General features: G+C 40.3%; 1 protein-coding gene across 2 annotated transcripts in view; it reads right to left on the reverse strand.

The window, feature by feature from the left end:
- Positions 1-3,661: 3,661 nt before the first annotated feature.
- klhl13 (kelch-like family member 13) overlaps positions 3,662-25,808 on the reverse strand; it is a 59,742-nt gene continuing 37,595 nt past the window's right edge. Inside the window, exons 2-7 of one of the 2 annotated variants that reach the window (XM_068331796.1) lie at positions 22,475-22,616; positions 21,698-21,830; positions 20,840-21,036; positions 15,958-16,753; positions 12,440-12,553; positions 3,662-5,131 (exon numbers count right to left, since the gene is read on the reverse strand). In XM_068331796.1, coding sequence (XP_068187897.1) covers positions 4,644-5,131; positions 12,440-12,553; positions 15,958-16,753; positions 20,840-21,036; positions 21,698-21,830; positions 22,475-22,616 — 1,870 coding nt within the window. In that variant the 3' untranslated portion in view covers positions 3,662-4,643. The remainder of the gene's footprint in view (positions 5,132-12,439; positions 12,554-15,957; positions 16,754-20,839; positions 21,037-21,697; positions 21,831-22,474; positions 22,617-25,808) is intronic. The other variant, XM_068331797.1, reaches the window with a different exon arrangement.

Below are 25,808 nucleotides of genomic sequence, written 5' to 3' on the forward strand. Positions count from 1 at the left end.
GAGAACCTGGCGATCGACAAAAAATGACCTAGCCTATTTAACCTGGAAAGACAGCTTTACGTCATAGAAGAAGGCTCTCGGTAGAAGTAGAAATACTTACTACTCTACTTTAATAGAGGAAAATAAAAACAACCCTTGGTTTCTTTTCAGCACTTTAGCCTGGCTGACTAAGAAACACAAGAGTATTGAGCCTACCATTCCTTTAAATCTGGAATGTGATGACTTTCTTAGATTTTCCCAAAGCAAAATTACAAATCGTATAGATGAAATCCAACATGTACTGCCTAACACAAATAAGATAGCAGAAGAATCAACTAATTCTAGCAATACCCTGGAGTGTTTTCAGCAAATGGAACTCTCCGATTTAAACTCCCTAATTTCCTCTGCTAAACCCACCACCTGTCTTCTAGACAAAATTCCAAGTACACTCCTCAAAGAGGTTCTACCATTAATAAATATATCTATACTATCCATTACTAATCAATCCTTAAAAATAGGTTATGTACCGCAGTCTTTCAAAGTGGCTATGATCAAGCCCCTCCTTAAGAAACCAAACCTAGATGCTGGCATCCTCTCAAATTACAGGCCGATCTCTAACGTGGCAGTCTTATCTAAGATCCTAGAGAACGTAGTGGCCAAAGAGCTAAATGACTACCTGTTAGAGAACAATCTGTTAGAGGATTTCCAGTCAGGCTTTAGAACAAACTACAGTACGGAGATTGCACTGCTAAAAGTCACAAATGCCCTTTCAACTGCGTCAGATAATCTGTTCTATCTGTTCTAGTCTTATTAGACCTGAGTACAGCATTCAATACTGTTGACCATAATATTCTTTTAAGAAGATTGGAAGAGGAAATTGGGATTACAAAACTCAGCACTAGATTGGTTTAGGTCATATCTATCAGACCGATTTCAGTTTGTCTATGTCAATAATAAATCTTCAGATCGAGAGACTCTCACCTGTGGAGTACCTCAAGGACCCATTCTGGGACCAATTCTGTTTAATCTGTATATTTTACCATTGGGAAATATAATAAGGACACATAACATTAATTTTCATTGTTATGCTGATGATACTCAATTATATTTATCAATTAAAACAAATGAATCTGATTAGCTAATTAAAATGGAATCCTGCTTTAGGGATATTAAATCCTGGATGCTTCATAATTTCTTAATGTTGAACAGTAACAAAACTGAAGTCATTATTGGGCCGAAGCATCTTAGAGATGATCTCTCCAACATGGCAATTCACCTAGATGACATTGCTCTATCCTCCACCAATGAAGTCAGGAACTTGGGAGTGATTTTTGATCAAGATCTGTCCTTTGATTCTCATATGAAGTCTGTATCCCGGACAGCCTTCTTTCACTTGCGAAATATTACTAAAGTTAGAAATTTCTTATCCTTTAAAGACGCAGAAAAAATCATTCATGCCATTGTTACTTCTAGATTGGATTACTGCAATTCCTTATTATCGGGCTGTTCTAGCTCCTCTATTAGGACTCTACAGTTAGTTCAGAATGCAACTGCCTGCTTACTGACTCGAACTGGGAGAACACATCTCTCCTGTCCTAGCATCACTTAATTGGCTCTCAATTAATTAAAAAATACAATTCAAACTCCTTATGATTACATATAAAGCTTTCCACTGTAAGGCTCCATCTTACATTGAAGATCTTATTGAAGTGAATCACCCCCCCAGGGCCCTTCGATCAGAGGCTGCAGGATTTCCGGTGACCCGTCGGGCTTTTAAGAGTAGAACAGGAGGCAGAAGCTTTAGCTATCTGGCCCCTTAACTCTGGAACGATCTCCCAACCTCGGTCCGAGGGGCAGACACTCTCAGCTTATTTAGGAGTAGAATAAAAACCCTCCTTTTTGATAGAGCCTACAATTAGAAATAACACTCACCCCACTATGCTGCTATAGGCTTAGGCTGCTGAGGGTATTTTTTTCTCCATCTCTCCCATTAAAGGGAGATACTCTGAAGCTTCTGTCACTTCTGATTTGCTTTCTTTATCTTTCTATGCTCTTAGAATTTATTAATACTCCTATAATTTATTACTACTACTGTCAAATCACACTCTGCACGATACTTCCACTGTCTTTGTGCCTCTGTTCCACAGGTGGAGAACGCAGATGGAAGACAGGATACCCAAAGGCCTGGAAATCCTGCCCCCAATTCAGCAACAGCGCACTATGGGCTTGAAACTCAAACTGGCCTACCTGTCACTCTCTCTCTCTCTCCGTCTCATTTACTTGACCTATCTCTTTTCCCAATGTATTTCTATTTCCCAACCAACTGGTCAAGGCAGATGACCACCCTCCAGAGCCTGGGTCCTGCCTGGAGTTTCTTCCTCAATGAGGGAGTTTTTCCCCGCCACCGTTGCTTATGCTTGTTCTGGAGGGCATTGTTGGTTTTCTATCTGTAAAGCGCTTTGAAATATCTTCAGATATGATTAAGCGCTATATAAATAAAAGTTGATTATTTCCTGATCTGAAGTTCGAAGCAGATATTTAAGCTTCAACGTTCGTCTTTAATGTCATACCTGCTGAAATCCCCCAAATAAAGAATTTGAATTCTGGGACAATGCAAAATCGTAGTGCATGACTAATCAATAGAATGCACCAAGAAGAGAAGATTTGAAATCCACAGTTTTATTGGTTAAGTGTGCTTTATAAATGAAATTCAAAAGAAAAAAGACCAAGCACATCAGCAAACCAATTAGGTCAGGTGCATTTCTCAAAAATGCAATACAAATACAGTTAAATAAATTTCAGAAAATAAGGCTGAGTCTCAAATAGGCACATAAGCAGACTCAATCAAAATGAATACTATAGAGCTGACTCAATACAGAAATTCAAGATGAATAGTATAACATGCCTCTAAATAAGGCAACATCAATAGCACGATGCCAGCAGGCATTTCCTTTAAAAGGGTAAGCTGTAACGTTTAACTGTGTCCTTGACATGTTTTGCATTTAAATGATGCGTTTGGCTGGAGCTGCGTCGGTGATATGAAAATTCTCTTTTACAAAAGGTAAAAATAATAGTAATAATAATAATGTATTAGATTTATATAGCGCTTTCTCAAATACGCTTTACATCAGATCCATTATTCATTCTCTCCTCATTCACACTTGGTGATGGTAAGCTACGTGTGTAGCCACAGCTGCCCTGAGGCATACTGACGGAGGCGTCTACAGCGCAGAATCACTGCGTTTTTGTTGACAGTCCCGTCTTTGTTCTTTTTATAAATAAACTTTCCGCCCAAAGGTCCGAGTGGGCTTGCCTCGCTCTCCTGTGTCGCGTCCATCTCTGTTGTCAGTCACTCTGCTTTTGACTAGTGGCGCAGGTACGAAATGATGTTCCACTGCAGCCTACGGGTCACTCAATGGGCCAAATTTAAAATGCTTGCGCATTGACTTGCCACTCACAATTAATTGCGTTAATTTTTATAGCGCGTTAATTTGCAGCGTAATTAATAAATCTAATTAACATGTTAAAGTGACAGCCCTTATTAATATTAATATATATATAAGACGCACTATGGGATTATGAGAAAATTATAGGTTTTTAGGTGAGCCTTATAGTGCCGAAAATACTGTATATAAAATTAAAAAAACAATCAGATCTTAACACACTGAATGCTACTGGTGGTGACGGAAGACTCGTGTGGTCACACCAGTTAAAGGCTGAGGCCAGTGATCAATATGTATTCTCTACAGTAGCATTTATCAATCAGTTACCTTGTTATCCATCAAGAAAAATCACCAAATTAAACAACGGTTTTCCTCTCTTCCTCTCAGAGTCGACACATCAAACACATGTTGTTGAGTGTTCAGGATGTTCAGTTCAGATGCTGCATTCAAGCTTCCCCCTTAGAGAGTCTGGAGGATCAAGGAGTAGTAGTCAGTCGTCAGTAACGAGGACAACATTTAAATTTACTCTCAAAATCATGTTTATTAAATTTAGAAAACACCATTTAGTTAACAGTTTCATAGTAATTAGCAGGAAAGAACTGAAACTGAGAGAGACAGACAGGGAGAGAGACAGACAGGGAGAGAGAGAGACAGGGAGAGAGAAAGACAAAGACAGAGAGAAAAAGAGAGACAGAGAGGGATAGAGACAGAAAGAGAGAGGAGATGTAGACGGGGCCTGGGCCAACCCCTGAGTTAAAAAACCAGCTGTGTGTTGGAGCTCATCCATCCCTACCTGTCTGCTCTCAGGGGTCACCTGCACCTAACCTGGCATAGCCTAGAAGAGAGTCAGTGCAGTTTGCCACAATCTCAGGTAGAACGGCGAAAGAAATGAGACGTACGAAAACGTAGACATCAGGTAGAAAAGTTGATTTGAAAACAAACTTTTCAAGTCAAAAGTATTTCCTGCCAAAATATACCGAGTATGCAACATTAACATGTAATTAGGTTGCCAAACCATGTCGGTATAGGTTTTATCACTTAGGGACGGCTTTCTGCACAGCTTTAGGGTAGGCAGACTTGGGTTTTACTTAGAGATGCGGTACAGATGTTGTCCAAAAAGGAAGTGCAAACAATGTCTATAAGGTGTTTTTTCTGAGGGCGATGGGTGGGCGAGGGGTTTACGGGGGTTTGAGCAAAAACGGGGCCCCCCGCCTTTACTCATCAAGGTGCCGAGAGGGGTGACTCTCTGGAGGGCGAGCCCGAGATATCCTCAGGGGGGAAAACTGTGAGTGTGCAGGCTCGGATCCCGCCCAGCGACTCGGGTAAGTCAAACACTTTGTGCCATTCGTCCTTCTCAGGGTCGTATTTCTGTACTATTTCCACCATGCAACGATTGTTCCATGAGTAGCCGCCCACCACGTAGATCTTATTCTCAAACACAGCCACACCCACGTCACTCTGACCTCTCAACATGGGAGCAATAGGTGTCCACAAATCAAGGGCAGGGGAGTAGTATTCGCAGCTCAGCACGTCGTCGTAGTCACTTGTGCCCCGGAAGTGATTGCCCCCGATCACATAGAGACGGTCGCCAACTGTGCACATGCAGTGGAGGCCTCGCACCGTCGTCATGGGTGCTTTTTGAGTCCATTTATCTGCATCTGGGTCAAAGCACATCAGTTCCTTTTGAAAAGTGTCATGAGTGATTCCCCCTGCAGCGAAAAACACACAAGAGCACAAATTTGCACGGTCAATTATCATTTAGCGACGGGTAGCAGCATTGACAGTTCATCAATCAGAACAATTTGTGATTAATTCACCAAACTCCACTCGTGTTTTATTTAGGGCACGACATGTTGCCATGCTGGAAATCTGTAGTGTTAGAATTTCTCGGACCTCCAACTCACGCAGAGCAACACGCAATGTTGCTGATATTTCTCCAGCGTCTTTTCAACGTCATGATAAACAGCTATAACAAAGTGTGACAGAATTTCAAAACATTCATGCACATATGCACAGACAGAGGGCGGGACAAGAAAAAAACTGAGGCAAAATAGGAAGAAAGACAGAAAAAAACAAAAACAGGACATGTCTACAGGGAAGGCTTAAAATAAAGAGGAACACAATCCCAGCATGCATTTGGGTGGAAGCCAGCCCACCCCTCCCCCTAGGCACAGTGACTATGAGCAAATGAATTGAAGATTTGCAGAGCATGCCGAATAAAGGCAGGATCACTCTTTTCCTGCTGCCCAGCGATTGTGCGCTGGGTTTATTGTTGGAACCTAAGCCGTCTATTCAGCTGCTATGACTCAGATCCGTGATGCTGCACCTTCTTTACTGATCACAGACAGAGTCAGTCTGACAATCCATTTTCTATATCCCAGAAGTCCATGGGGCAAAAGATATTGAAATCCTAACAATGAATGAGTAATGGAGTCAATATGGAGGTCCTAACAATTCCCCTCTGCTATTCTGATTCACTTCTGATTCACTTCAACAGCTTTGGCCTTTCACTGGCTGATCAGTAGCCTGCTGTCTTCACCAGTGGGTCACTAAGACATTTACAGACAGACCAGCTGAAATATTTAGTCCTTCCTCCTGAAAGATTTGTTGTTAACCACCTATAGCAGAAAAAAACATTTGCCTGTTCTGCTGTGCGAATAATTGAACCCCCCAGTTAAAACTCGTGACCTGCTCCATTGGTTGGATCAGCGTCACAACAACTGAGATCCAAAGAGAATAATAGCAGACAGAGGTGAATTGGGAAAAGGGGGCTGAGCATGTTCCAAAAATATCCCATAATGCAGGGCTCGAAATTAACTTTTTTTCTTGGTAGCACTGGTGCTCCAAAATTTAGAAGTTAGTAGCACCAGCAAAGACTTTAGGAGCACCTACCCAAAAGCAAGGCAGTGACAGAGCGATAGAGACTGCTCTGTCCATCTCCATTCCGCGCGTCTCTCTCCTTCGCCCAGGAGAGCAGCCGCAGCTGCGCTCTCATTGTTTCCTGGCAGGACCGCAGGACCGCGGTCTCACAAAAAAAGCGCACCAGATTTTTTCCCCTATTCGCACCGGTGCTCCCAAATATATTTAATGGTCGCACTGATAAAAATTTAGGCGCATATGCGACCAAAATGGGTGCAATTTTGAGCCCTGCCATAATGAGAGTGTCCAATCCTGAGCTCCAGTAGAAATATCAACTACAAACAATCAGTGATCCACTAGGTCTTGTGTGTCAAAAAAATACCGGAAAAATATGAGTGGAAAAATCAGTTAAAATACCTGAAGTGATTGAGCTACAATATGAAGTCATCCATCTCACTACAGGATGGAAAAGACGACGGCAAACACACACCAGTGATTCTGAATAGGACAGGGATTTGAGAACCAGTTCCAGTATAGAATAAATCTTATGTGACATAAATGAATTTAGAGCATGTTGATAAACACTGTATTTTGCTCGACAAGACAGACTGAAATGTTAGAACGAACACAACCCTCCAGAAAGGCCATAACAGTTTGGGAGGGCTGGAGGAGTGGGTGTATCCTTGTTTTTAATGCGTGCTTTGAGTCACAATCATGAAAAGTGTCTGTCAATGACATCAATTCCTTCAAAAACAATATAAACAAAAAAAAGAAAAAAAAGATCTTGATTATAGGTACTAACAAAATGTAACCCCAGGGATATGCTGGGGTCCAATTTCTTGCAAATTCATGCATTAGTTTTGTGTAATCCTGGTGACACACAAATCAAATCAGTAATATGACCTCCTTCATGGAGGTAATAATAATCTGACCACTCTGAAAAAAATAAAATGGAAACACGTTATTAACAGAAATCGGTCAAAATACGGTTGTTCTTGCCACACTTTTAGTCGACATCACCTTAAAAATCGTACAACAAAAGCATGTTTAAAACGTGTCGTCTTCATTCAGTGAGCTTCAAGCAGTCACAGCTTTAGATGTGCAATGAAAACACTAAAAGGCACTATTGATCATAGTTAACACACAATAAATCCAACATTCACAGACAAAAATAAAAAGTATAAAACAGGATAGTGTCAACTAAATATGAAAAAACTGAAAACGAGTAAAGACGAACACTTAACTGCATGTTTGCAGGGGTGAATGTTTGCAGACCATATCAACTCCCTCACCTTTTTAGAAACACTTAAAAATTCCCTTTCTCTAAGAAACCTGTGTTCTTTCAAACACGCCTTCATGCCTGATGACTTAAGGTTTATTTATATTAAGTAATATTAACCTGATCATCAACCTCAACATTAAAAACATTCTCTGCAAATCATTTATGACTTTAAAACTCCAGTTATGAAACTCAAACTGTGCATGGCCTGGAGCAACATGCAGGGCAAAAAACCCCCCTTCACTTAAGAACATTGATCTGCTCTTTGAAGAGCAATGTGTAAAAGACTGCTGGAAAGCTCACAGAACTATCACACTTAAGCATTGTACTTGAGTTTTATAAACCAAAGATCCACCCAAACCTCATCAGCCATGTGTGATAATCATAATGACATGTTTTCAATACATGACACCACATCATCTTTCTCAGATGACATGCATTTGTCAAAAATGTCAATGTCAGAGCCAGTGATAAAGCTGTGAAGCCCATATACTACAAATATACATCCGTATCTGTGGATATTTTGGCTGATATATGTATAAAAAAATAGTAAGACTTAGGCAAATTGCAATCAGTGTCACCATTTCATAGTTTGTCCACTAGAGAGCATTGACAGGTTGATGTTTCAACTGGAAAATGCCAGGATAAAAGAAAATCTATTGGATTCTTCAAATATCAATATCAGCATCAGCCTCAACCCCCCCAACATCAATCGTTTTAATGTCTACGAACTACTGCAAAACAGTTTTAAATAATTCCTACAGTTGTAGTTGTAGTCTACTGTCAGGACATCTGAAGCCATAAATTATTAAAAAGGCACAGCGTTCCTGTTATAGATGACCGGGTTCAGAACGACAAACTGTTACACAAACATTATCATCTCAAACCAGAGGCACTGTGGCGATGCACTGGCTCAGCACTCGCGTTCTGAACTCTGCCACGCCACTTGAGCTGTGATGCTCTGCGGACTGAATGCATTTGTCAGATTCATCCAGCTGACAGAATACCTTGGACAGCACAGCAGCACAGCGGCAGTCTGTGACCTGATTGGCTGTGACAGACGAACACAGAACTAGACTTCACCATGGGTCACCTTGCAAAGCGAGTCCGTAACCCTCTGGACTTTGGGCACCACAATGAGGCCTCAGTATAAAATCCCTCTAATGTGTTATGCTTATTTACAGGTACTTCTCGCATATGAAAGTGTTGCAATCTCATTGAGTTTTCTCATGAGCTGTTGTGTCCCATCCAAGAAATTCACAAACTGGCACAACGCATGACGTTGTGTCATTATGTTAATGGAATATAAAACAGCCTACTCTTAAACTCCACTGAAACACGAAACAACACATGGAAGCAACCTAAGAGGAATCTATTATATTATTAACTAGAAAATACAGTCAGAGACTGCAAAATCCCGCGACACCCCTGAATGCAAAATATTCTTATGACCTACTTGCATAGGTCACGGTCATTTAAAAGACCCATGATCCAACAAGTAACTGGATCATGGGTCTAAAAAGGTATAAAAGTGAAAATATGACTTTGACCTAGTTTTTCAAGGTCAAGGTTGTGATGTAATTTTCATCCCCTTGCCTTCCTGAATTTAACACCTTTTGTTTCGTATTTCTATCTAAACCGGTTTCTGAGATATGTGCAAAAATACCTTAGGACAGAAAATATATCAGACCATAGACCAATTTTACGCTGACCTACTTACATAGATCAAAGCTAGTGCTTTGATCTATGGTCTTACTCACACCAGCCTTCTCCTTCGTCTCTGTAATCCGTTTCCTGAGTGTAAAAAAGTTAAAATTTGATCTTGACCTAATTTTCTCAAGGTCAAGGTCATCATCTCATTTTCATCCCCTTTGCCGCCCGAGTAATGTGCTTTTTGTTTCATCTTTCTATCTGCAACGGTTGTGAAGATATTTGGTGGATGAACAGATAGATGAACGGATGGACTGAAGCACACACACACTGACAATTACAATACATCCACTTTGTGGATGTAAAAAAGGTGAGCGATAATTACTATGTATGACACCCTTGTGGCAAAAAGACTCAAATAGCCTACAACTAGCAGATTAGTTCGGTCCCTCACTCTTGTCTTATTTGTCATTTTAGTTCAATTACTTTTATTATTGTTTCGAAAGACTCTTTCCATTCCATTTAAATTAGGCTGGCACACATTGACTGTTTAGTTCCACATGGAGACTGAAACGAAGTCCGACCTACTAGCTCCGTAGCGCGTTCGTTAAGATGATCGGTTCATACAGGTGACTCTTGAGATGATGGTTGGATGTTCATGGTACTTTACTTACAGAGCTCCGGGTCGTTCTCCAATACTACAGAACAATAGTGAATGCAGTACGAGAAAGACAAATTCTTATCTCAAGACAGTGTTATACTGTTGAAGACAGGCATAATGTCACATGACTCTTTTGCAGGAATGCAATTAAATTCAAAGGGATAGTCGTGTGGACGGGGCCTGAGAAACAAATGTTGAAGGGACAGTGAAACAGACAAATGGTGAATGCATGATAACCTCAGGCCCCGTCCACACGATAACGAATTTTTAAAAAAACGGAACTCTTTAAAAACGCATCGAAAACAATTCGCGTCCACACGACAGCGTTTTTTTAAAAAACTACGTCCACACGTAAACGCAGCAGTGCGTTTTCGAAGACGGCTATAAGCATGCCAAACCATGTGGTGGCAGTATTGAGTCAAATTTTATCCAATAGGAATCCTCCGTGTTTTGTTGTCACAAAACAAGGGCCCATAAATATGACGTCACAGCGTTTTTCGTCGCAGGCAAGACGTCAGCGTTTTTAAAAAGTCGCGGATACGCTGTCCACATGACAACGCAGACCCAGCGTTTTTTTAAAAATCCACCTCGGCCAGCGTTTTTAAAAAGTTGCTTTTGCGATATCTGTGTTGTCGTGTGGACGGAAGGCGTAAACGCAACAAAAAAGTTGCGTTTTTAAAATATCCGTTATCGTGTGGACGGGGCCTGAGGGTCCATAAACTACATCTTCAAAGGCTGGGAAACTGAGGTTATTTAGCAAGTGTTGATTGTATCCTGTGAGCAGACCTTTACAGTTAAACAAAAGAACCAAGTGTGTGTGTGGGGGAGTAAATCCTGTGGATAGATTTCACCAAATGTTCTTTTAGCCCTAAAGGTTAGAAGATCTTGGAATGTTATCAGTATTTCATATGCAATAACCCTGAGCAATAAACAAGAACAACAACCCTGAAGAACAAAACTAAGGGTGAGAAGATGACCAAAGGATTTAAATGCTTTTCCCATGTAAAGACCTGAACAATTAAATTAAAATTTCCTTCAAGACCCAGTTAGTTTTCTCTCCATTAGAAACATTAACTAATCAGAGAAGGTTCATGTCTTTTTGGTTATAAAGAATGATAGGAAGTAAGTTGGGCCAAAGTTCATGAATATGAAATCAAATTTCATGTGTATCCCTACCATTACTTTATACACTTTTGCCAGTTCCTGCTACAAATAAAGAACATAGCATAGCATGTTAAGACAAAAAATCAAAAACAAAAAACAAAACATAGTAGTAAAATCTATATTCTTCAATGCACATGTAAATATAGCCACATAACATTGAAACAGATCTCAGAAACAGTGGAATTTGTGGAAAATGAAATCAAATTCAAAGGTTGTGTGCTCAATAATAAAAATGATGGAGTTCATCTTATAAAATAGCAAGCGTGGGATCAACACCAAACATGATAATGTTATTACTAGCAAAGATGTTTTCAATATTTTATAGAGCCAAAACCTCTTTGCTTGCAAGTACAGAATGAGACTAGTACAAATATGTTAATGTTGTTAATGCCACTACATGAATTCCCCAAGGCTGTATAGACAAAGTAATAACATAGCTTAGAATCACTTTGAATAGTTCCTGAGTACAAAGTTGCTGCGTGTCTTTAACTTCAATGACTGCAACAGGAGAACAGGTGCATCATAACAGTCTGGTTTGGTTTGATAATTGTTGACATCTGATTGGGATTTGTGAAAAACGGTCTATCTGGTGTCGTATTGCTTATGTCTTATACACAGTTAAAACATTTCTAGACTCTTTGGACCAGGGTATGGATGATAAACCCCAGAAAAAAAGTTCCTGAACACTGATCATGTGTTGTAGAATGATGACAGCGCCCACGGCCAGGAAGGATTAACGGCGGCTCCTCATCGTTACACCTCCTACACAGGCTTCAGTCCTCTACTTTTGCTCCATCTTTCCCTTCCACCCCTCCCGTCTCTGTCCTTTTGTAGTGCTGTTCTAGATTAGTCACAGTGAGAAACTGGGGCTCATCTCCATAACGCAGGATTTGTTGTCAATCCTCCGAAGTGAATAAGTATTGCAACTACACCTCAAAAGCAAGTAGTAACTGCTCAGAGGTCCAGCAGTAAGACCCGAGACCCAACAGACTTTAACTTCACCTGTGTGCTGAGCATCGATGAATCAAAGCTGTCAGGACTGATTTATAAAGGAAACACTTTTAAATGACGTAACAAATTTTTGAGGTAGAAACATATTTCTTGGTGCATGAAAAAAACCAAACAAGTCTATAATGACTTGTAGGTACAAATAAAGCTGAGCTTGGAGGAAAAATATCAAATGATCTAAACACAGGATAGAGTTTGCGGAGTTGGATGTTAAAAGATGAAATCACCCATTAAAAGCATAGCATATAAAAAATGTAATTAGGAAATGCAGAGCACTGAAATTAATTAAATTATGACGCTGAGACAAACTATTTTAAACTCACTGCATATGCACACAACAATACATGTCCATTATTTGGCCTGATAAAGAAAATAAAACGTACTGGAACTACTTACCTGAAATATACATATATCCACCATACACAGTCCCAGCGTGGCCATAATGTGGCTCATTCATTTTGGCAACATATGTCCATTCATTTGTCCTTGGGTTATAGCACTCCACAGTAGCTTGAAGAAAAAAGCCGAAAGAAGGAGAAAAAAAAGCATGAATTAGTAAAAAAAGTAGGTCAAGACACAACTAAGGAGGACAAACAGCAGCAAATGAGGCCTTGGAGGGTCTCAATGTGGGAGCTGAAACAGATTTAAATACACATCCTCACAGCTTCACCAGCCATAGATGGACTTACTGCACAGAAATTATTAATATTCAAGCTGTAAAACATTTTCAGAAGTCTAAAGTAACTAAAAATAAAGGGGGCAGCATGCCAACAGCATAACCGTCAGGAAATAAGATCCATCACTGGATGGAACCACGTGTAGCAAGCTGAGGACCACTACACCGTCTGCTGCATCTGATCTTTAGCTACAGCTATGATACAGCGGTTATCCTTGACTATAGCAACACAAATGCGGATGGACTGTGACCTGAGATCAGTTAGGTGACACGGGATTCCGAAGGCAGGCGTCTATAGAGACGACAGAGGAAATCTAAAGTCATTATGTGCATAACTGTATTATTATTTAATTGGGTGTTTTTTTTATTTTATATAAGAATACTTAAATACATGATATTTTGTTAGTTTGTTTAGTTATTTGACTGAAACATGTGAAATGTGCTTTTTGTCTACATCTTTCAGGTGAAACTAAGAGGGACTAACTAAACTGGCTCATTCCAAACTCTTGATTTACAAAGTGACAGTTTACTATGCAAATGTATGTCTGAAACACAATACAGAGTCATATTTGACATAATGTTGTTGTTTCTGGTCATTCTGCTGAAGATATCAGCTCATCCTTTGAGTGTACATCATAAGTCATATCATAGAAATGACAAAAAAATGGCACTTAAGGAAAAAATTTAGTGAGAGAAATGTGTTTGTAAGCTGCAATAAGAGTGTGTAATATTCACTTTGTAAGATTTGAAACAAACGCCCTCATCAAACAACAGTGTGTTTCAGCAGAGTATTATGGGGCCTTGATAAGAGATCTTATTGTTTATCTTCCCAGCTGAGAGAAGTCACATCTGCATTTAATAGGATAAAAATGTTCTGCTCTTTCCCTGCCACAAACAGGGGTGGAGATATTTCACAAAATATCTTGTTTTCAGACAGTGAAGAAAATGGAAAGAGAAAATTTGTGTTCAAGGACACAGATGTCCCTGCTGCTGGGAAAAACTAAAAACAAAGAAAGCAAAACTTAATTTGTGTTGATGTGGATAGACCCAAAACCTCTATTATAACACAGCATGTGATAATTGAATAAAGTCCTACTCTACTCTCTGTACTCATGTGATAAAGAGACAGGTTTACGGAGAAAGACCAGAGGTCATTACCGTCAGTAATTTCGTCTACAGGTAGACCAAGTTAAACTGTAACATCAGATCAGATCCTACAACTATGAGCTGGAAATTTTGGAATTCATGTTAAGTTTAAAATTTGTTTTTCTGAGGGCTGTTGGGTTTTGAGTTGTGAACATAACTACTGTGTTTATCATTAACAGCAAATTTTAAGACACTGAATGTCTGCTGTTTGACTGCCACTGTATGATTGAAAAGTAGTTCTGAAACTAACGTTTCCTGAACAACAGATGGACATTGTTCCTGGGCATTCAATACTGTATTTAAGTATGCGTTTGACACAAAAATGGTCCATACAGCTTTACTATTAATATTTTCATACACAACTCAACTCAGCAGTTTTATACATTCCAAAAGCTGGAAAAGGTAGGTATAAACATGATAAATGATTGATGCTTGATTTCACTCCTGACATGATCCTTAATCTCCTGGATTAAAGTCCTGTTCGACCTTCACGTTCATCTCATCCTCGTCCACACGTGGAATGTTTACTGTCATCCGTCTTTAAAAAAATAGGCACAGCTAGTTTTATCACGTGGAGTAGACATCATGGTGAAGTCAGTTGATCACAAACAAACACCGTTTTTTTTTTTAAAGAAACACACACATTTACTTGTATCAAAGCAATAACGCAATTAATATTTAAGTTTGTACAACTGTATATGGAAAAAATGTCAAAATCTGTCCATTTACATTAAACTGATGTTATAGTTTTTAGGTGAATCAATTTAGAAAATTCACAACCACCAACCAAAAGATTTTTGCTGGCCTATATACTTTGCTTCTTCAGCGAGACTGACATGCCTGTATTCAAATAAATATCAGGCACCCCACTACCACCCCACTAAAAACACTTTTCTTCAAAGTACATATTTAAACTGAGTAAGAAAAAAAACATTCTGACAACAACAAAGCAAAGTGCACCATTTCAGACTGACAGCATCTTTGTGATGTTAAGTCTCTCTCAGATTTAACAGTGAAAACCCCATATGCTACCCGGAGTCAACAAACATAATGCAGAGGCTGGGCATATCAAGGGGAAACCACACGAAGTGGAACGTAAAGCAGAACAGGCAGTTCTGTAGGCTGGCGGTGAACTGGGCCGTGTTCTCTGGTCTAATTATAACCTAGAAGAGAAGACAGCTCACACAGTGGCCTCCCTCTGTCTACAGTATTTACAAACCTCATTCTAAGTATTGGGTGGCACCTCTCTGTGGTCCACAGTTAGGGCCGCAGAGATTCCTGATTGGTTATTTACAAAAAAACTGGAATAAAGAGATAAAAAGAATCAGTTCACTAAAGTGTTCTGAGACCAGATGAGAAGAAATAAGTGACTGACAACATGACTACATAGAAACAACAGAATTCACTTACAAAATATGGGCAGTCTTTAACATACAGAAATCCTACTGCAGTACAGTTTGTGCGCTGTCAGTAAATTAACACAGGAAGTGTGTTTAAAAAAAAAAAAGAAAGATAAAACAGAGGCACTACTGGTGTCCCTAAAACCACTGGTGCTCATGGAACCAAATAATGGAAGTCATGACCAAAATTGGGATTAATAGAATGCAGGAAAAAAAATCTAAGTCCAGTCCCTTATGTTGGTACAAATATTTAAAAGGCCTTCATTTGAATGGGCAAGAGTCATTAAAACATTAGTGCATGTCTTCAGGCTGTAGAGACGAAAGAAATACTTCAAGGTGGAGGATGTGATGGACTGTACAACGTCAGAGAAAAAAGGAAAATCAAATTCTGTAAAGAATTTTAATAAAATACTTAACTACATTAAAATGTAAAGAGTTAAAATGTTATTTACATTATACTGTAAAAACACTTCTAAAAAATAAAAAAAAGTGTCATGATAATGAACTTCTAAGTATAAAATCATACATTTATTATACCAGCAACATGATGGAACAGTGAATAGTGAGTTGGCACATTGCTTGATTACCAGTGTCAGTCAGCCTCCATTATATTTAAGTGCAGAAACTCCTACAGCATTAATTAAAAAGTTTTTTTTGTTGCTCTACTAAAGGAAACCATGAAATAAGCTCACCAAGCTCGCCGGCAGCATTCCTTCCTCCAACAGCATAGAGGTGTCCCTTGAGTGCACTGAGGTGGAAGAAGGTACGCTTCTCATTAAGGCATGCCACCTGCATCCACTTGTTGTAACGGGGGTCGTACCGGAACACTGTGTCCACTGCCGTCTTGCCTTTGGTGTCGTAGTTACTTTGGCCACCGACCACATAGAGAAAGTTGCCGATGACTGCAATGCCATGTTGGTAGCGAGGTGCATCCATTGGTGCCAGCGCTTTCCACTCATGAGCCTTCTCATCAAACAGACGTAGCTCCTTGCTAACGACTAGCTGCTGGCGCAGAACACCACCCAGGGTGACAAGGTGGGCACTATCCGAGCGGATGGCTGTCCGTTCTGACTGCATAACTGGCTGCATGTAGGGCATCATTTGGTAGTTGCTAGCCTCTAGGAGAAGGTTGACACAGGTGTTGTCCGTGCGCATAAAATCCACTGTCTGTACATGATTGATGAGCTCCTGTGGGTTCATGAGTGGAAAGCGGATGTTCTTCATGAGCTTTGGGGCATAGTCCATACGACCGTCTTCGTAGCGTAACCAGCGGCATGCAGCCTTGAATAGGTCCAACTCAGTGCAGTGTTTCAAGCTGTTACTGGAAAGTACAAAAGCCAACCGCTCAAAAGGTAGCTTGACAAACTCTCCTGTACCCAGCAGTGAAGGGAAATTCTTCAAAATAAAATTGTTGACATATTTGTCCACCTCTGTGAGGTTGTATGTGTTGGCAATACGCCCCACCTCCACACAATTATCGAGAGAAACCTGCAGAGAAGAGGAAATCAAAATCTTGTAAAGCTGCAAGTAAGATCAACAATGCATCTGAGGATTTAAATGACTTGATCTACCATTGAGGGGAGCAATATGTCAGGTCAGTTAACCTATATGCTACATTTAGCACCCATTTACATATTGTTTCTGTTGAAAAAGGAAAAAGTTTTCCTTTTAAAATTTTACATTGTATTGTTTCTGCAACCATTCCTGCATGCAGCAAACATCACTGAAAACAAGCTGGGCTTGCGCTAGCCATTCACCACTTCGCCATAGGCAAAATAAATTCCAGAGTGGCTACAAGGTTTTTAGCCTGTGGAGCCACAGTGGCGTTCTCATTTTTAGGGAAAAAAAGGCTAAAAGTTACAACTTTTTTGGACTCGCGAAAATCTCCGAGCAATAACATAAGAAAACAAACTTTTTCTCTCACTAGGCGGCGTGGATCTTCTTCATCTTCTTCTTCATCTTCTTTTTCTCCATCATGATGCTGCACTGTTTTTAATGGACTGTAAGTTTCTAAAGTTAAATGGTTTGCCTCCGTTTTATCATGGTGTTTTTAAGTCATGGGCCCTATTTAAAAGCAGCCCAGGAAAAAGCTCTGACTCTAGTTTCTGGTTACTGAAGGAACCACCAGTGCATGGAGCCAGGCTGGATGTCTGCAGTGGAGCCACACCTGGGCTGTCTGCAGCGCTTTGTAGAACCAGGACCATGACCCTCCAGCAGCTGGTGGACAACGCCGGGCCAGCGTTGGCGGATGCCCAGGCTGTGAGCTCCCTGCTGAACATCCAGTTCACCAGGGTGGCTCAGAGGGTGCTACAACTGTGGAGGCAAAGACTCTCTGGGAAGGAGATAAGCCTCCTCCTAGGCTATAGTACAGGGACTGTGCCGGACAGCAAAGATCCTTTCCCTGAGGTCCACATCAGTCCCCTGTTTGGAGAACTGGAGGGTCCTCTCCTCGGAGATGAACGACAGATCAGCCTGCACACGGCCAACAAAAAAATACTGTACAAACAATGTGTAAAAGTAATCAACAAGAAAAGCCTGTGTAACAGAGCACCCACTACCTTGGCCAACAGGATGACGGGAAATGGACCTGACCCACAGTGGAGACTTTTATACAAATCTCCCCCCAAGAAAAAAACATAGACGACCTCCAGTGGAGGATTTTACATGGTGCCATCGGTTCCAATGCTTTTATCTCTGTTTTTAACCCTGCGGTGCCCAACCAATGTCCCTTCTGTCCCCTTCGTGAAGCGGTCTTTCATGCTTTCAGTGAGTGTGGGAGACTTGCAGTGCTCTTCACTCTTCTAACGAATGTTTTTAATTTGTTCAGTGAAAATTTTAGTATCAGGAAATTCATCTACGGTGCTGGGTACAATAGATCGAATCAGAGAAAGTGGCCGATTTTAAATTTTATCTCTGGAGAGGCAAAACTCGCAATTTATGTGACCTGGAAGAGGAGAATTGAAAACAACACTGTTCAAGAAGCAGCAACTGTTTTTTGCTGTAACATCAGATGTTGCTTAAAACTAGAATTTGGTTTCTATAAAATGACAAAAGACCTGAATAACTTTAGGAACATCTGGTGTTACAAAAATGTCCTATGCACTTTAGTTGATGACCACCTCACTTTTGCAAACTCCCTGATATATTGCACTAATTTTTAAATTGTATTTCCTTTTGTTTATTAGTGTTTTTGAAGTTTCATCTAATAGAAAATTGTTAAATGTTCTGAATGTGATTGAAGTTTTTTTGCAAAAAATCTTCTTCTTCTGACGCACTTTAGTGCTTTCATCTAATGTAAAATTGTAGTAATGTTTGAATGTGATTAAAGTGTTTTTGCAAAAATCAAAAAAATCTCCATCATCTTCTTCTCCGTCATCATCTTCTCCGTCATCATCTTCTCCGTCATCATCTTCTCCGTCATCTTCTTCTCCGTCGGCGTGCATGCAGACGGAAATAGCCGAAGTGACCCGAACGCTCTGGATCATTAAATATGCACTCGAGTCATGACCTCCTCTCGTCCAATGAAAAAACAAGGATTCTATTTTACAAGCTAAACCCGTGATTTGGTGTACGACAAGGCGAGGACGATCGATCGAAAGAAAATGAGAATAGAATGTTTTATAGTAGATTTTGAATTAAAACTAATTGAACAACAAATGGTGAATGATGAGAGGGGGTAGGAGTGGTGACAGACCGATCAGAAGGTAAATGAAAGAAATTATCAATACTTTTTTGTAGTCTTAGACTTTTGATCCCTATGACGGGCAGGAATAACCAGCGATTCATGTAAATGTGTACAGTATTCACCTCGCTTGCTATAATGGCAAGTAAAACTTACAAGTAAATATTGAGTCATATTTTGCATGACTGTATCTTCACATAGTGAATGCAAGTTTTCAATTGTTGAATCTCACATTTAGACCTGCATAAAGTGGGATAGAAATAAAGATAGTTAAGCTTGAACTATTGACTTTAGTGTATTTTTGTAGGCAAACTGAACAGAAGATTTTGCCCTCAGAATGCACCAGAACGCAGGAAAACAACCCCCTTTTCTAAAAAATTTTGAGGGGGGAGACGTAGGCAGGAGAAGTCTACTGGACACCACCATCCTCAAACTATTCCGGCCCCCTCCCTCTGTGTCTCAAACAAGTTGCCCCCCTCAGTAGCACACCGACTGAGAAGCACACTCTGGTCATTGGCTCTTCCATAGTGAGACACGTTAATTTCGGACAGCCAGCGGCCACAGTTAGCTGCATCCATGGGGCCAGCAAAGGCGACATCGAAGGAGAGTTAAAGTTAATGAGTAAAACTAAACGGAGGTTTAAACAAATTGCAACCCACTGTGGGGTAATGATGCTCGCCTGAGAAAGTCGGAGGTCCTAAAAGCTAATGTTGAGTCGGTGTGCAGATTTGCAAAGACCCTGGCTGATGAAGTAGTTTTCTCTGGTCCCTCCCAGACCCCCCTGTGGGGGTGTATCTCCCCACACACACCCCACAACAAGTGTGGTTTTACATCCCCCAACAATTGAAAACTTGCATTCACTATGTTAAAATACAGTCATACAAAATATTACTCAATGTTTACTTGTAAGTTTTACTTGCTATTATAGCAAGCCGCTGTCTTAGACACCGAATGTGGCTTTTTGTGGCTTACTCAGTTCGTTCACACTGAGCCACAGTGGCTTAGTCATACTAGCTCCTGCTGCAAGCCCAGACAAGGTAGCATGTTTTTCATGGCAGTAGTTCAAAATACAGAATAAAATCACCATCATGATTCAGCAAATATACATTGGAGGGGTGTAAATAAACTTAAGAGTCTGCAGCAAAAACAAAACCAAACAGTCCAACTTTTGTTTGTCGTTCAGAACACGGTGAACACATGAATAAGGGTGGCAGGAACTATAATAAACATTCCTAAAGTGTAGCTGTGTTGTCATCATTTTAAGGCAGAGTAGCTTTTTTCCTGTTTTTGTGACATCGGTGTAGCAGGGCTTTGAAAACTATCAAACTATCAATTTTGGAGCCCATTTTCAAATGTTGGCTGTTTCAGTGCTTGAAAATTTCCATTCCCATAAAAAGAGACGGCCGAAGAACAGAGGAGTTCCGTACTGGGGTGAGGTACTTTTTGTGTTAATGGCCCCTTATGAGCAGTGTACAAGAGGCTTTTCTCACTTTCTAACACTTTAATTAATACCTCCTTCAATGTGGATATTAACAAGTACTCCAAGGAAAATCATAATGAATGAATAATGAGTGTAACTACGAACTGCAGGCCTAATATGCATCCACACAAATTAATATTGATAAATGTGTTTACACTCAGATTGTTCCTACTTTCTGTTCATGTTACCAGTTTCCAGACTTATGATGTTAAAAAAAATGTAAACAGTAGTTTGTAAAATGTTTGCCAAAAGCAAAAAATAAAATAAAAACAGTTTTCAACTGAAACCATATCTAAAATTATACTGTCCAGTTACATCTGACAATGACATTAAACATGGTCAACAGCAAATCTATAACTGGCGAAGAAAACTATGTCGTGTACGTGAATATGCAGCTCGTATGTTGACTTACCCCAGATATAAGAAAAACCTTGCAGAAGTCGAGCACAGGAAGGATTTGTAAGAAACTGGCTGCTTCCAGAGTATCTTGCAGATTCTCCATGTTGAGAGACAACTTGGCTGTGTAGATAAAGTCTATGATTTTCTTCAGGCCTATTCTGTTGACTCCGTGAAGCTTGATGCACATTAAATCCTGTTCTTTCATTCCTCCTACATCAGGACAGCATTGGGGATAAAGAAAAGGCAGGTACTTAAATGCGTTTCAATTACCTGATACATAATCTGATTTGACTGAGAGGTCCGTGCGCAGCATCTATTTGATTCATCAGTAGAACACAAAGAATAATGTTCACATTAAGGGAACAGATTTCATTAAGCTGAAAGCACGCACAATTTCCTTTAGAAGTAAATGACTTATTTTGTAAAGGTCAGTGAACTGTTTGTGGTTTCAACAGGTTTGTGTTCAGAGAAAGGATTGGAGGTCTTAAGCAGAATCCCATTGCTCAGCACCTACACTTACGCAGATCCCTTACCACTAATGAACCATCCCTCACTCTAGATCCAGTTCTCGTCATACCTGCTTTAACAAGGTCTTCATCTGCTATCATTTCAGATACTTCGTCTTAATATGCTTAAAATGCTTTCATTTAAAGCTCCAGACATTCAAAAATGAATGCCATGCAACCAAGTGTTGTGTTTAATTTTCCTTTCATTGATTACAATATACAATATAATTCAAATAATAAGGTGCAAAAGGAGTCAATGCCTACCTCATTACAGGATCCAAGCAGACCAAAAATATTTGTGCAACCAGTCTTGCTTTGCTTTAATTCTTTATCTGCTTTGTTCTGGTCAGATGAACTAGACTCACCTGTGAACATCGCTTTAAAGTAGTCAGAGGAGGAAGCCATCATGGCACGATGTACAGGGAAAGTTTCATCGCCGTCCCCGGCCACCAGTGTGACATCACATAGTAAACCCTCTATTCTCAGCTGGTCAAATCCCTAACAGAACAAGACAAAAGGTGAGAGAGGCATGGAATGGAGACAAGCTTCAGAAACCTGAACTGAGCTGATGACAATGCAAGCTTAGTTATCATACCACCTTACACATCCTGTTCATGCTGGGTCGATTGGACTTTCATACATCTGGATCATTGCATAAAAAGGTATCCAAAATGTAACTGAGTACAAGTAATAACAGTTCTAAATATACTCTTGCATTAAAGGAGTGTGCAGGATCGCAAGGGAGGGCTGCAACTATGAAGCGTGATCAACAATCAGAGTAAGCAGCCATCAGCAGAAAGCAGCTTACTCCAAGATGACAGTGAAAGGCCCTGGAGCCTCTCATAACCCCCCACGCCCCCAAGCAGAGGAATGGTGACAGTAAATTATTTTTGCTGTCATATTATACGACACTTTAAGATGCATAGTTTCATTAGACTTTAATAAAAAACTAGAAAAATTAAAATTGTGGTGCATTGGAAAAGAAATGTGTTAATACGTTTCCAGCGCCATATCGCTTTGTGATCAGCTGCTTTCAATAAATTTCGACAATGTGGTGTTAAAATACTTATATTATTCAAAGATTTCCATAATATTAGCCTTAAAGTTCCCTTGTTCATAAGACATTGTGTCTGAACCCTCACCTGAAGAACCACTGAGCTGTGAGTGTTGCTTGTGAAAAACCGAGTGTTCCCTGTCTTTGATGCCTGAAGGTGAGCAGAGATGCCCATATCACCATAGCCCAGAGCAACTTTCATGTGAGCGTCGTCGTCCTCCACGAGGGATCTGTGAGAAAATAAGATAGAAAGAAGGTTTCACTTCAAAGGGGAAGCAGAAACACGTGTTTCCCTCTCTTTTTACCCCATGGAAGGTAGAGAGAGGTTGTCAAAGTGACTTGACTGGGATATGCTGGCATCAGTATCTTAATTGTTTGACAATCATCTTAAGTTAAAAGGGAGGAAGTATAGATATCCTCCAACCTTCCCTCTGTGTCTTTTGGCATGAAACTGAACTCTGCTGTTCCATTAAGGTCACTCAGTGGTTCTAAACACAATTAGCTGCATCCAAATTTGATTTTATGCCCACTGTGAAGCGCCATCAAGTCTGGAAAAATAGCTTTAATTTAAAAAACAAACAAAAAAAAAACCATCTAAGCAATGCGTGTACTGAGTAATATCTTGAAATGAGGAAGTCATAATAATTATAAATGCATAAAATTATCCCCGGAAGATTTTTTCTGCATAAAATATGAAATTAATGACTCTTATTGATGATGATTTACGGCAACAACAGTTAAAGCCGTTTCCTCAAATCAAACCAGCAGCACATGTGAGTGAGGACACAATGGACAGTTATATATCATACTAGCGGGAACCTGTGGAAATTCCACGATTAAAGAATATCATCAGACTTCATATCAAACATATGAAAACTAATATATTAGTATTATAAACCACATGCACCCAACGTAATCCAAAATCAATGTGGTGACATAACGACTGTGTTGGTAAATCATGGATTGTACTGGGTGGGCATTGCGAAGCCGTCGATGAATCTTAGCAGGCTAACTGGAGAAAGAAAGCTAACTAATCGTGAGATTGGGGCAGGAGCTAACGTTAAAGGAAAAGGCACCTGTCAAAAGAGCAAGTGGAAAAGAAATATTAGAGAAGTGATAGATCTGTTAGCTGACTACATGAACAGACCTGTATGTAGTTACTTTAAGACAGTTTTTGTCAGATGCCCGAGAAGTATTTTGGATACTACATCGATTGTCCCGTTCCAAATAGAAACCATAGCTTCTACCAACATAGCAGATGCCTTAAGCCATATTGTTCACGTGATTCCTTCTGACAGATGCGCCATGATTGGTTGGGTGCTTGTTGACAGGTAGTGGGTGGAGTTGGTGACAGCGTGAGACTTTTAAGTCTCAAATATATAGGTGGGAATATTAGTTATATAAATTAAATTTCAAGAAAACAATTTATGAGTTTGAAATAAATATATTTTATAATAAATTAAGTGTTGGTCTTTTCTAACCAATTTTTCTTTGTCATGGGTTTCCATCAGCGGGTGTCTAATTTTTCTGTCGGTCTCTGTATTGAATGTTTTGTCAGGGTTATTGTTATGTGAGACGTTTTAATCTGTGCCGTCTCCTCATGGCGCATGGAGTTCTCCACCCCTCTCCAGAAAGCCTCGATGTGAGTCTTTAAAACCACATCCTTCATATATAAAAACTTGAACTTATTTTTTTTTAAAAACAAGCCCAAAGCATGTACCAATCTCAAGTAAAATGCACATGCAATACAGATAATAAAATATGCCCTTTGAGGTACATTTCTACATTTCATTGTCTCTTCTCATCAAGTTCCAGTTTTTCTCGATTGCTTACACACATTTTCTGAAAGCATGCTTCATACTCTCAGAACTCTACACACAAATCCAAAAACACACACAATGGTCAAAACCCTCTCACTTCTCTTGCGAAATGAAGCTTTACTTTCAAAACAACGTTATCTCGTCTCAAAATGGTGTTTTGTTGTCAAATGACAAACACAAACCATCAAATGAGTAGACATTTATAAGAACCATTTGAACACTGATGTGCTCAGTGCAAAACACTGTGATGAATGGAAAACACGTCTTCTCCTTTCATCATAAGGACTTGGGCCTTTTTTGTTCAGTGTTGCACTTACTACAGACAGTCCAGAAAACAGTGTTGTAAAATATTTTAGAATATTTTTTTTATACTCAGAACAAATACACTGTCAGTTAGTCAGTCATCTTCAGATTACCACCGCTGTATCCGCCGCAGCAGGTCACGGGGAGCCAGAGCCTATCTCGGCGGCATAGGGCGTGAGGCGGGGGACACTCCGGGCACGACGCCAGTGCACCGTGGAGCCACACACAAAGACATACAACCATGCACACACGCACTCACTCCTATGGGCAATTTGGAACGGCCAATCAACTGCCTGACGGAGGAATAAACATAAATTTCATCCACTCAATGTTAACCAGCGGTTTTCCTCGTTAACCTCCCTTTGTTTGGAGCTATGCTGTCTCCCTTCTTCTGTGCTCCGCTGTAAACTCACAGTGGTAGTGGCAGCGAGCTGTCTCACTTGCTGGTGCACTGACAGCATAGGGTAGACAGACGAGCTGATTGGCTGAACTGAGTGGCGCTATTACCGTATTAACTGGAGGAGCAGCGCCCGACGTCTGTAGCCGCGAACTGCAAGTAAAAATGCGCCAAGAAAATCTACTCTCTTATCAAGTGGTCACGGGTCCGGACAGAACCATCACGCGGTCCGGAGCCGGACCGCGGTCCGCCATTTGGTGACCTCTGCTCTATGGAGAGAGAGAAAGAGCGAGAGAGAAGAGGAAAAAAAAGGCGCACCAGATTTTTTCCTTAGTCGCACCGGGGCTCCCAAATATATTTAATGTCGCACTGATAAAAATTTGGGCGCATATGCGACCAAAATGGTCACAATTTCGAGCCCTGCAGAAAGAAATTCAAGTAATAACTATCCTGACTTCAGTGAATCATTTCAAAAGGGAAACATGAGTCTCAGTGGATGTTTGTGCCCTAAAGGTATTCTTGAGATATTGTGTTCATAAGAATGGAACATGCATATGGACATCCTGATAATATGATGCCCACTGGCACTGGTCAGCTGTTGCTGACTGCAAATCTGACGGCTCATGTTGCCCACTGATTATGTAATGTAAAACATTTGGTGGCCATTTATTGTGAAAGTCACGCAGCCGACAGGGAATCATCAAAAATCAGACAGCTACACAAACCCAGGAAGTTTTTCAATAAGCGACTCTGCCACTAAGGGAACACCACATCTGTCAAAGCAGTCCAGCCAAACAAGGACAATGTGATGCCACTAGTGATGTTGGTGTGTGTGTGTGTGTGTGTGTGTGTGTGTGTGTGTGTGTGTGTGTGTGTGTGTGTGTGTGTGTGTGTGTGTGTGT

The sequence above is a fragment of the Antennarius striatus genome, chromosome 13, assembly GCF_040054535.1.
Source record: "Antennarius striatus isolate MH-2024 chromosome 13, ASM4005453v1, whole genome shotgun sequence".
Taxonomy (NCBI): domain Eukaryota; kingdom Metazoa; phylum Chordata; class Actinopteri; order Lophiiformes; family Antennariidae; genus Antennarius; species Antennarius striatus.